Below are 12,632 nucleotides of genomic sequence, written 5' to 3'. Positions count from 1 at the left end.
GCCCTGACCCCTGGCGGCGGGCGGGGGAGGCCGGCGCTCCCTGCCTGGTACCGAGGGGTGTGGTGTCCTCTGGATTCTCTTAAAAAGCTGGCGGTGCGCAGGAGTTTGCTGTGCGCATAGCCAGCGCTGGGGGAAAGCGGTTCGCTGGATTTCGAGCTCGAAGTTGGTCCGCTCTTCCGTCGCCAGGCTGATCTCTGACGCTTGTTTTGCTTTTGATTTTTTTTTCTTTCCGTCGTGGTTGTCACCCTCCCTCCAACCCCCCCACCCCACCCCGACTCTTGGCCGTGTGTCCTCCGCAGGGCCATCTCTACACGGTTCCGGTGCGGGAACAGGGCAACATCTACAAGCCCAATAATAAGGCCATGGCAGACGAGGTGAATGAGAAACAAGTGTACGACGCACACACCAAGGAGATTGATCTGGTCAACCGCGACCCCAAGCATCTCAACGACGATGTGGTCAAGGTACGCAGAGCTGCTGCGGGCGAGGGGCGGGCGTGTCGGGGCGGGGGAGGGTCCCAAAGCTCTTCTCTGGCACGTAGTTGTGCATCGCCGACACACACACACACACACACACACACACACACCCCATTTTGTGAGACGGTTGTGTGGGAGCTCCTGAGGTCGTCAGAAATGTCACATCTCCCTTCCCCCCTCCGGCTGGGTAGTTCAGCTGGAATTTAGCTCAAAAGAGTTTCCTAGGAGTTGATGCAACTTTGCTAGCCAAGGAACCTCTTGACCCTCAGCCACAGATGAGCCCTCGTTTCCTGGGAAGGGGAGATGGCTGTGGTCCGTTCCCAGGTTGAAAGTCCCTGGACGGATTCTTCTATGCACATGGGAATAAAGCGTTAAAATAAAGTTGTCAGGCTTTGTGCCAAGGGTGAGAGGCAGCACGCTCAGCGGGCATGCTTTCCCGGCTAAAATCCTACGTGGTTCTCTTAAAAAAAAAAAAAAGAATAAAATGAGTGGAAATGTCTAAGACTGGTGGTTATGTATGGTGCATGCATGTCACATACATAATGCACATAACAATACAATATGCATTTTACACGATTGCAATACATGTATTATATACAATATGCATGTATAATATGTATATAATACACATTGTACACATATGCGAATGAAAGATGTCTTCACTAGGAAAAACCTGGTATTTTGTGGAGCTGAGCAAGTTGACAAAACTAAAACCATAGTGTACCTCTTGAGTTCTTCTCTAGAAAACTCTGGTTAGATGTGGAGAACGAACGTGTCTGTAGTGGCTCATTAGGTCAGCCTCCTCTGAGCTAGGGGGACATTCAAGTTAGAACAGTTTTGTTATACTTTTGGGATATGTTTAATAGATTAATTGCCTGGGTTATTGGCCAAAGTTAAATCTGACACAGTAGTCCTATTTTTATTATCATTATGTTATTCAACTTTGACCCTTTAGCAAAACTAGTTGGAGAAATTTATTGCCTGAACCCATCCTACATTGGGTAATCATGGACTTGAGTCATCGTTGGCAGATGTTCTTGGAGGAACCTTGAGGACTAAGGAAAACCCTGGCCTTTAGGGTGACAGTGTAAAGATGTGGTTCTGTACAAACCCAGAGCAGCCAATAAGATGGATGAGACCTTTCCACCCACCCGCTTTCTATCTATGGATAGGAGGTGCGTTCAGTGACTGTTCACATTTATGAATAATATATTTCAAAAGGAAGAGCAGTGTAAGCTGAAACTAGAAGGAAAGTGTGGCTGTCAGAATGGACTCTCTTGGCTTGCTAGTGGTGGAAAAAGAAAAATTGGAACATTTGTGGGTTTTTCTACTAGCCAGATTATGGGATATTTACAAGCAGTAGCAATAAGAAAGGTACCTTATAAACCGGACTTTAGAATTGCTTTTAAAAAAAAACCTATTCATGAAAAACATTACCTTGAAGAGGGAAAAGGGGCATTTTATTTTTATTTTTATTTTTGCTTCTTTCCCATCTTGTGTAGCTTTGGACTGAAAGGAAAGTTGCCAGGAAAAGAGGCAGATTTTAGACTGGGCTCCCTTCACTGGAGCCTCCCTGTTGTTCCATTGCAGTGGGAGCGGGATTCCCTGGAGCAAATGAACCTCCCGGGATGAGTCAGAAAGGCCAACCATGTGGATGTGGGGCTCTACACATAGCATGACTAAGTAGAGAAAGAAAGGCCCTTGAGAGAAAAGAGTCTCCAACACAGATGGGGGAAAAAGCATGACCATCTTAGAGGAAAAATAGCAGTTTACAAAAGAGCATTTCAAAGGCCACGTGTGGCAGATCCTCCAATTAAAGAAAATAAAAGGAAAAAAAAAAGGCTAGAGAAAGCGACTGCTGTCCTTAAGGAAATCAAACTCTTCCCATTTGATCTTAGAACTGTAAGCAAAATAAACAAGTTAAAGGAGAAAAGCCACCTTGAGAAGAATTTGGCAGGACCACTTGATAGATCTCCTACCCCTCCCACCCTTCCCACCCCCCACCCCAGGACTTTGGAGAATGCTCTGCTGGGAGAGAATCTGACTGCAAATGCAAATTCTGTTCTAACTGTGCTGACTCACCTCTACTTCTAGCTCATAGAAACTTCCCTTTGGTAAAGTTTTATCTTTGAGTTCCAGTATAAACCTAATGACAGAAACAGGAATGATCCTCTCCCTGTTGCCATGACAATAAATAATAAATTTCTCTGAATTTCATTTTGAATAGTGTAGAGCTCTTAAAATAATAAGTGCAAGCAAAGCTTTGATGAGAATGCATGACAGCTTATAACCTCATCCAATGAAGACAACAGTGGAGTCTGTTACTAAAGGTACAAACCAAGAGAAAGAAGCTCTGCTTTAGAAACAGGCACTCAGGTAAAAGCTGTTTGGCACAATACTGTATTCATGACCCACTTGTGGCTAATATTTCAATTTAAATTTTCTTCAAGTAATATTTAATAAAACTCAAAATTCAGTTTCTCAGTCATACTAGCCACACTTCGAATGCTCTGCATATGAGGACAAGGAAACCAATAGAATATTTCTGTTTCAGTAGGATGGCCCAGATGTAGAAATGTAGAAACTACTATCATCATGAAATCTGGGTTGGACAGTAACTAACTAGAGTGTTCTTGATTTTAAAAACCATCTCTTTCATCAGACACCAGTGTTTCATGCCTGTATATCCAGGAAGCTGAGATCTGAGGATTATGGTTTAAAGCCTGCCTGGACAGTAAAGTCCATGAGACTCTTATCTCCAACCAACCTCCAAAAAGCTGAAAATGGAGCTGTGGTTCTAGTGGCAGAGCACTAAAGCTCAGAGACAGCACTCAGGCCTTGAGTTCAAGGCCCAGAAATGGCGCGCACACACACACACACACACACACACACACACACACACACACACACTTCTATACAAGTTAAAAACAACAACTCTACAGTAGAAATGAACTCCTGATATAAAATGTGAAGAAATACATAGTATGTGTACATATTCTTTCAGTCCCACAAAAGAGCTAATTATAGAGGGGCATCTATATTTATGTTTATTTATATTTTACAAGTTTATATTTGAAGAAGGAAGATTATCAACTAGTCCACTACTGACAGGTACAAATTAAAATGTATAGTTTATTTCCAGTGAAATTTCTGATAAAAGTTTGCTGTTCTGCATTATTATAAATCTAAGACATTTTACGTAAAGATATTGCAACTACAAAAGTTTTCTCTGTTTCCTCTAATTTTTTCATGCTCTAATCTTTCATTACCTCTACTATCTCTGGTGTGGGTGGGGAGGAATGCTCTTACACTGTCACTAAAACTTGAATTCAGGGCCTTGAACTTTTGTTTAACTTTTTCCACTCAAAGCTATTGCTTTACTCCTTGAGCCACATCTCCACTTCTTTTTTGTTGGTTTGTTGGAGATAAGAATTTCTGAGATTTGTCTGTTCAGGCTGGCTTTGAACCTCTTTCCGTCCTCAAATCACAACCTCTCTCTGGCTAGGATAACAGGCATGAGCCATTAGTGCTGGACTTCTCTATGATAGTTCTAAGTTTTCTTTAGTTCACATTTATATTCAGATGTTGATCATTTACATATTTAGATTTCTAGATAGAGAAAATGGCTTCAGATGTTCAATTTTGATATATCATTCATTACTGATCATTTTATTAAGATATTGTAAAATGCTAACCTAATCAATTTGCTGTGTTTTTTTAAATAAACCCTAGGTATTCCAAATATCACAGTTAGTGAGAGTAGGTTCATACAGATTTTTTTAAATCATAAAATACACACAACCACATGGTTAAATTACTACCAAATGACTAATGGGTTCTTTATTTTGCTTTGACTGCGGGAAAACATGTAGCTAGATTCTAAATGTTATCAACCCATGTTACTTTCTCTCTCACACATATTGTTTTGTACTTTCCCTTCCTTACTTAAATTGGTATGCTCTTTTATGAGATCTCTATTGAAGAGACTTATGGTCATTTTGGAAATAGATCAAATACATACTATAGTAAATCAAAAGCAAATAATATTGAACATTGTATGGTAAAAATAATGTAAGTAGTGATAATAATGTAAGTAGCAACAGATATATAGAAGAAAGATGTATCAAAGATACTCAGAGAAGAGCATGAAGGGTGAATAATTTAAGATAGGTTGTGGGTGGAATGCAAGTAGTTGAGCAAAGCACAAGAGAACATTCTAATAAAAGAGGAATAAAGATGATAAAGTTTCACACAGGGAAATTTTAGCAAACCACTTTGATTGGAATTTCAGAATTCAAGTGATCCTGGCAAATGGCAGAGTTGTTAATCCAGTGGTCATGATGAGTTTGGATTTTATCATGACCACAGTAGGAAACTATGGAAGACACTTGAAGTAAGGAACATTGGTTGTGTTGTTTTATGAGAGGGGTTGGGAAGGGAGGTGACTCTGGTAAAAATACAGGATATGATGATAAAAGGTAGCAGTCTGAATGAGCAGACTGCTAGTGGTCTCCAGTTTATAATAGTTCAACATTAAAAATTCTGAAGATATCATTCTTTGCATTTTGTCCTTTTCCTGGGATAGCAATATGTAGTGCAATGTTCTCTTGAGATGCTGAACAGTGGTAGCAAGACTTAGCTGCCAGTTAGCCACACAATTACAGAAAAATAGAAAATGATGTACAATGTAAGTGTGACTAACCTGTGGTATTCAATGACTGAGATGCATTAAATACATTTTTTTATGTCCAAGTTTTCAACTTATTCGGGTTTATCAGGATATAATCCCAGGGTAATTTGAGGAACATCTGTTTATTTCACTGTGTTCCAGATGTGAAATGAAGAGGATGTGCTTTGGGAATAGAACCATACACGAAATGCCAAAATTGTAGACAACAAAATGGTTACCAGCTTGGCTTCAATTCGTCTTTTATGACATTAAAAGAAATTAAGGACTAAAAAAATTTAACATGTTATCTGTATTTTTTAAAGTGCTCAAAGCAGATATTATGGGATGGATTATTTAGGAAAAATAGACAAATTGGTGATTTGCAATGAGTTACCGTCAAAGTGAAAAGTGAGGCAAATCAGAACATCTGGGAACAGGTCTTCATTGAAAAATTAAAATACATATTTATAGCATTTTTTTCTTGATTCAGCAGGTGTGGTGGCTCATGCTTGTGATCTTAGTCATACAGTAGGCTCAAATTGAGAGGATCAGAGTTTGAAGCCAGTCTGAGCAAAAAGTTCATAAAATCTCCACATCAACCAATAGAACGATAGATGTAGTATATACCTGTCATTTATAAAATAGGATTTAAGGTTAGAGTTACCCCAGATAATTTTACTGAGCCATAAATATCAAATAAGTATACTTAAAAATATACTTATTTGATATACATAGAACTAAACCATGAGATTTAAAAGATTGCTAGGTGCCTATGGCTCATGCCTATAATCCTAGCTACTCAGGAGGCTGAGATCTGAGGATTGTGGTTCAAAGCCAGCCCAGGCAGCAACGTCTGTGAGACTCTTATCTACAATTAACCACCAGAAAACTGGAATCAGTGCTGTGGCTCAAGTGGTAGAGTGCTTGTCTTGAGCTGAAGCCCTCAGGGACAGCACCCAGGCCCAAAGTTCCAGCCCCATGACAAACAACAAAAAAACTAAAACAACAACAAAAAGATTAGATTGTCACCAGGTGCCAGTGGCTCACAACTGTAATCTTAGCTACTTGGAAAGTTTAAATCTGAGTATCACAGTACAAAGCCAGCTTGGGCAAGAAAACTTCTGAGACTTATCTACAATGCACACCAAAAAGCCAGACATGGAGCTGTGTCTCCAGTGGTAGAGTACTAGCCTTGAGAGAGAGAGAGAAAAAAAAACCCATCAACAAAAAGCTCAGGGTCAATGCTCAGTCCTTGAGTTCAAGCCCCAGGACTAACACAAAAGAAATAAAAAGATCAGATTGTCTCGAAGCACTCAGTACCATGATAAAATATCTTATTCTGTTGGAACTGGTATTGGTTTTGCTTGTTTATTTAAGAGATAACTTCATAAAATGATGAGTAATACTCTGCCATATAAGAAGCCATGCATGGAATTCAGATTTCACAGCTTGTGAAATAGCATTATGGTCATCTTTGGTGGGAAATTGTTCACATGTTTCTAACCAAAGAATGATACCAAAATGGGAAAGATTATTCATTGTTGGGCATCTGAAACATTTTCAACTTCAGCCAACAATGATACTCATCTTAAACACTCAACTGAAAGAAATTAGTTCTTTTTTTTTCTTTTTCCATCTCTGGAATGGAAAAATTGGTTCAACTTTGATTTTAACTAAATAAAGTTGCATATTACTTGCTAAATTTTTATGCAAGCTGAACCCAAGATCCTTGAATTATGAAAAGGATCACAATGTATAATGATCTTTCAATGATGAGTAGTGTTGGCTACATTTTTAAGAAGGTTGAAGTATGAAGTCAGCAATGGTGAGCAGCACCTGAGAAGTCCAGTAATTTCAAAAGCCACCTGCCTGTGTGTTCTGTCCCTCAAGCCCATAAAATAGCACACACTTTCATCTTCCAAAAGAATCTCCTTAGTATGCCCTACTTCTAAACGTCTGTTCTCTGTGATGAAATGCCCAGAAATAGCTGGTCCCTGGAAATAGGGAGCTTTGTACACTGGTCTGTGAGGTTCTGGGCCTTCCATGATTCCCCAGGGTGTATTTGCAATGGAGAGAGAACAGGGCTGCTGTCTTCATACAAAGATGGCTGATGTCAAGACTCTTCCTCTCTTTGTTCATACTCAGAATACTGTAGTGTGTGTGTGTGTGTGTGTGTGTGTGTGTGTGTGTGTGTGTGTAAAATCATTCAAAACTCTAGAGAAATATATATTTACAAACCATACTTCTTCGGGAAGAGCTTCCTAAAACAAAATTTGCCAAATACATAGCCACTCAGTGGTTAGGCTATTGTGCTAAAATAGTTGTCTTTAAACAATTTGCTGCTGTTTTAGTTCCACAAAAATGTAGTTAAATTGTGGGGAATACCCCAGTTTTTGCTGATATTCTTTCTTTCTTTCTATACTGGCTTTTGAATTCTAATTTTCCTACTAAAAAAAAAAAAGAAATCTGTAGATATTTTAAAACCCAAGAAGATCTTCAAACTTGGCTAGCCTCAGAATCACCAGAGAAAACTTTTAAAATACAGATGCCTGCACCTTCCCCCTACTATATTTAAAAGATACCTATTGAATCAGAATAGCTAGAAGACAGGACCAGAGTAGCTATATTTTCTGGAGCTTCAAATGATCACTCTGAGTACACTGAAGTCAGATTTAGAACTGGCTGTGGCCAAGACTGGCTTAAAGCTATATATCCATCTTGATATCTACCCTAAAAGAATGAATGAGTCACATGGTAAAGTTTATTCTAGACATTTACTTGAAGGTCTGCTCATTTCACACCCTATTAGCGAGTTTTGAAATACCATGTAGTTCTTCCAAATCAATCTTATCCAATGGTTCTCCATCTCTTTGAGCCATCTGGGCTTAGAGTCAACTGCAAGGTGACAGCCTCAGAACAAGTAGGAGTGGGGCACCATGTATATTCCATATTATACCTTACCACACAATACCACTCAGCCCAGAACAATTGTCAATGATTCACCCCCCCCCCTTTCAGGGACTGTCTGGTGTGAGGGGCTAGAAGTGGAGGAGAGAAAAGAAAGGATGCGGAAGAATACAAATATGTACACATATGTATATGTTTCTATATTTTCTCTATGTATAAAAACATTGTTTACAAAAGAGAGTATAAGGATATAATGAAGGAGGTGAACTTGTTCAAAGTACACTATATGCATCTATGGAATTATCACAATGAATCCCTCATGTACTATTAATGTAAGCTAATTTAGAAAAAATATTTTTAATACTCAGAACTCTTATAGTTTGGAAAAAATCATATAATCATAAAAATATTGGCAATGATCTGTCACAGATTCCTATACATGGAATGCCATAGAAATCCTTATTCAAGCTCTCTTCTAGTAGAAGATGCAAATTTTCCAGGTTTCTCTCTCTCTCTCTCTCTCTCTCTCTCTTTCACACACACACACACACACACACATACACCACACACACACACACATACACCACACTATTCTCCACTGCTGTACTCTATTCTGGAACAGGAATTAAACACCATTCTCTTTTACCCTTAGCCTTTAGTTTAGTTATCTGAAACAGGGTTATTAAAACTGACAACATTCCATCCTATTTTGTTGGCCACTCAAAGATTAAAATGTTTAAAACTGTTTTAACTATTTTTCATTTTGTCCAGGAAACATAAAATGGCATGCTTTCATATGAGCCATTGTTAGGGTGGGGGAAATGTTTTTAATTTTGTCTTAAAGGAAATCTGCATGATCCATGTACTATGCAACTATCAAGGGACTTTGTTGGTAGAACAGATTTCCACCTGCACCGAACACATATTTCCTGCCTCTCATGGGAACAAAGGTGACTTTTCAGATATAAAGGGCATCTTGTTTTCTTTATTGGACCTTGAGTAAATGTCTCTTGTTGGTCATAGTTCATGACACAGGAAGTACATACTCCTAGAGACTTGTGTTTCCCCTTCACCATTGTTAACTATTGGGGCAATTAAGAGCCAGGATTCTAATTTTGAAGATGCTTACATGTGTTTTGATAGAGTACACTGTGCTTCATATTTTATCTCATAGCAATACAAAAGTGAAGCTTTTAAGACTTGTATTTAATATATGAACTTTGCCTGAGCTCATTGAAGACATTACCACGTAGATGGACATTGATAAATTCTGTGTTAAAAGGTTGTGTCTATTGTACTAGATCATATTCATGGCAGCCATCAAACACAGTTATATTTTTTTCATTTTCTGTGAATAATGGAAAAATGGAATAGTGAATAATGAAAGATAAAATGAGTAGTGTAAAAATAGGAAGTTGTGTGGTAAGGGAGCAAAGATGAAGGGCCTGGACTCTGGTCTACTCCTCATATTCTATACTAGAATGTACCCAACTCAAGGATTCTCCAGGAACATTAAGACAAGTGAGGATGCCTGACTTACTGTAGGCATCCATGAACAGTGTGGCCATTTCCAGGGACATGAGCAGAGGTCAGATTAACAGGGTCTTCTTTGCCCAGTACAGCCATTTTGTCTATTATAATTACAAGTGACTCACAGAGAGGTTTGGGGGTCAGGGGATATATTTTTGGTGCTAGATGTCCAGAGGGAAGTAAGAGAAGACAAAGGACACTTCCTCCAGCAGCACCTATAGGCTACTCAGTGGCTGTGCTCCAATGGCTCCATGAACTGAGTACTATGATTACTGTCACTATCATACTGATCTTGCTGATATAAAGACTTGGGCTTAAACAGGAAAGGCAATGAGGGAGTCAGGGTCTCAACCCAAATGGTGTAGATTGAAAACCTGGATTCTTAATTCCTGAGATCCCTTACCTGTCTGTAGCTTAACAAGCCACAGTCCAAGAAGACAATTGTGTCACTAGATTTCTGAAAGAGGTAGAGGTACCCTCAGTATACTCAGGTCAGAGAATGTTAATGGGGATTTTACCCATGACCTGTGTTGGGAGTGACAGCTCTATGGGTATAGGATCAGGCTTCAGTTGCTGGCAGGTGGGTGAGGAAAGAAGATCATATATAAAACCAGCCTCAAGGAAAGTGGAGGCTGAGAAGGTTTCCAGTAAGGCAGGGAGCACTAAGTCCCCAAAACAGGGGTGTGTCTCAAGAAACAGAACCAGACAAGCTGCAATACTGAGTGATGTTGAGTTGTGTGAGCTTGGAAAATATACTGGATTGCTTGGGTTTGTCAGAGGACCTGGGTTGGGTACTAGTTATGTGGGGAGGGGTAGAAAGGAGAGAATGAAGAAGCAGGTCTCAACAGGCATTAAACAGCTTCTTTGAAGATTCCAGTTTGCCTGCTCAATTTCTATAGACATAGACATACGTGCCACCACACCATACATTGTAAAACCAGGAAGCTATTGAGCAAAACCTCAGTTTTATCCTGGTGTGAGAAATGCTCATTGAATCTTACAAGTCATTTCTCTGAGACTTCCTCCCTAAGGATTACATATTTGTTCTCAAAAACAAATGCCAGAAGCAAAGACAGACTTACTCATGCATTTTATAAGAGGTCATTAATGTCTTAAAGAACCACTAAATGTTTGATCCGTGTTTTCACTTTCTATATTAGCAGTAACACATAACTAGAAGTGGATATACCAACGTATACCAAGGGAAAGGAGCTTATTACTAATTATTTTGGTTAGTACAACAGAGCATTCTTCCTTATTTCTCAGAGCGAGGCTTTTCAGTAGAGATACAGTCTAAAACAATTAGTTACTACTGATCTACCCAACTATTTTGTGCAAGTTTCTGTGCCTCTAGTTATAAGGGACTGACATTAAGACATTATCATGTAGTGTGTTCCTTAGAAAGACTTTGACTGACTCCCCTCCAGGCGTGGAGCACATCAGGAATCCTGAACACCAGGATCTACCTGACAGCCAAAGCTGCCCACCAGGGCTAGCCTTAGATATCCAGACCTCAGTACAATCAGTTGACTTTTCTCTGAGCTCCAGCTACATTTTGTTTGATCACAATTGTAATATTTATCATAGTACTGTTCGCTCTTCTCTCTCTTCCTATCTCCACTTCTGGCATGTGTCCTTCAGAGCAGGTCCTTCATTTCTGTCACTACCCAGCATCCACAGTGGGACATTAGGGCCCCACACTTTCATCCATCAAAAGCACAGAGGCCAAATAGAATCAACACTCTGAAATTCCTTCTTAAGTGATTTAATGTCTGTTATGAATGAAATGACGTGGTTGGATTACATTATTTAGTGGTTTCCTTTGCCTTTCTCTACACTGACCTCATTTAAAGTCTTGTAAGGAAAAAAATATCTAAAACACGATAAAAGTATTTTTATAAAAAAAGACCATGCAGTCTTTGGAGGTAAAGGAGATCACATGTTCAATTATTACATATTTTTAAATATTCATTTTTAAGATCTTTTTAGATCTCCAGTGTAAGGAAGAAACAAATACATCTCTGTTGAGCCTTTGGGGCACGGGAAGATGAAGGTTATCCTGACTGTCTTGACATGCTTGGCAGGTACATTCCCAGGCTGCCATTGGCTGCTGCTTGAGGTCACTTCTGCTTCTCTTCAGCTTTACTGCTGCTAGGGCTGAGGACCCAAAGCTCTGAAGTTTTGCTCACTGCGAGGTGGTGACAATTCATCTACTATTCTAAGAAGTTGCTTTTTACCTCAGCAGTGTCTTCTTACAGCTCTCAAATCTCTTCTCAGGAGGAAAAGAAAAAAGAAAAACCAAACAGGCAAGATACTTACATGTCTCTAGAAGGGGTCACACATCATTTTGTCATTGATGTCTAGCCAGAGTGAAAATGCATGTTAGATTTTCCCAGATATGCAGTCTTCTTTTGTGTCCTGTGATAGAAGATAGATTTACCACAGCATGGAGAACTTAACAATTTGACCCCAAATAGTTCCTTTTTTATTTTATCAATAGTCTAAGTAGAAAATATTTGGATCATAATTTAGTTAAGAATAAACATGACTAGGAGGAATTCATAAAAAAGTGACGATGTGTAGTGAGAATTTTAAGTGTGACCTTGTATCTAACACAGCCAGGACCATTGTCCTAGCACATTTAATATTTTATCAGCAACTGAAGTGAGCAAGTTAAGAGGTCGCTCAACTTACAAGTGACACCAATTACAATGACCTTGTTAGACATCTATGATATAAATAACATCAAAGTGACTTTGATAAACTACAAATAAGTACTAATGCAAAGCATGATGATGTCAAAGAATTAGAAGCAGAAATAAAACACATAGATACTAAACAAGAAACAAATAGGTAAATGTGCAAAAACAAAGACAGTAATGAGAGGTTAGTCATTTTTTGAGGGAACATGTGATGTGGAAATCCAAGATGCCTGGTGAGCATAATGAAATAGAAACCCTGTGATAATAATGTCCCCACTCCCAGGATTGATGATTTCCAGGTTGAGATTCACCTTAAATAGACCACACTCCATACACTTCGGACATCAG

At 39.1% G+C, this 12,632-nt stretch overlaps 1 protein-coding gene across 2 annotated transcripts in view; it reads left to right on the top strand.

Annotated features, from left to right (window-relative positions):
* The window catches only part of Cav1 (caveolin 1, caveolae protein, 22kDa), a 32,238-nt gene that overhangs the window by 1,754 nt on the left and 17,852 nt on the right, over positions 1 to 12,632 (top strand). The window contains exons 1-2 of one of the 2 annotated variants that reach the window (XM_013020058.1): positions 156 to 162; positions 300 to 464. In XM_013020058.1, the coding sequence (XP_012875512.1) occupies positions 363 to 464 (102 nt within the window). In that variant the 5' untranslated portion in view covers positions 156 to 162; positions 300 to 362. Of the gene's footprint in view, positions 1 to 155; positions 163 to 299; positions 465 to 12,632 lie in introns of those variants that run through there. The other variant, XM_013020057.1, reaches the window with a different exon arrangement.

This window comes from Dipodomys ordii, unplaced genomic scaffold (genome assembly GCF_000151885.1).
Source record: "Dipodomys ordii isolate 6190 unplaced genomic scaffold, Dord_2.0 Scaffold48, whole genome shotgun sequence".
NCBI lineage: Eukaryota > Metazoa > Chordata > Mammalia > Rodentia > Heteromyidae > Dipodomys > Dipodomys ordii.
The sequence above is the reverse complement of the archived record's forward strand: the minus strand, read 5'-3'. Positions and strand labels throughout refer to the sequence as shown.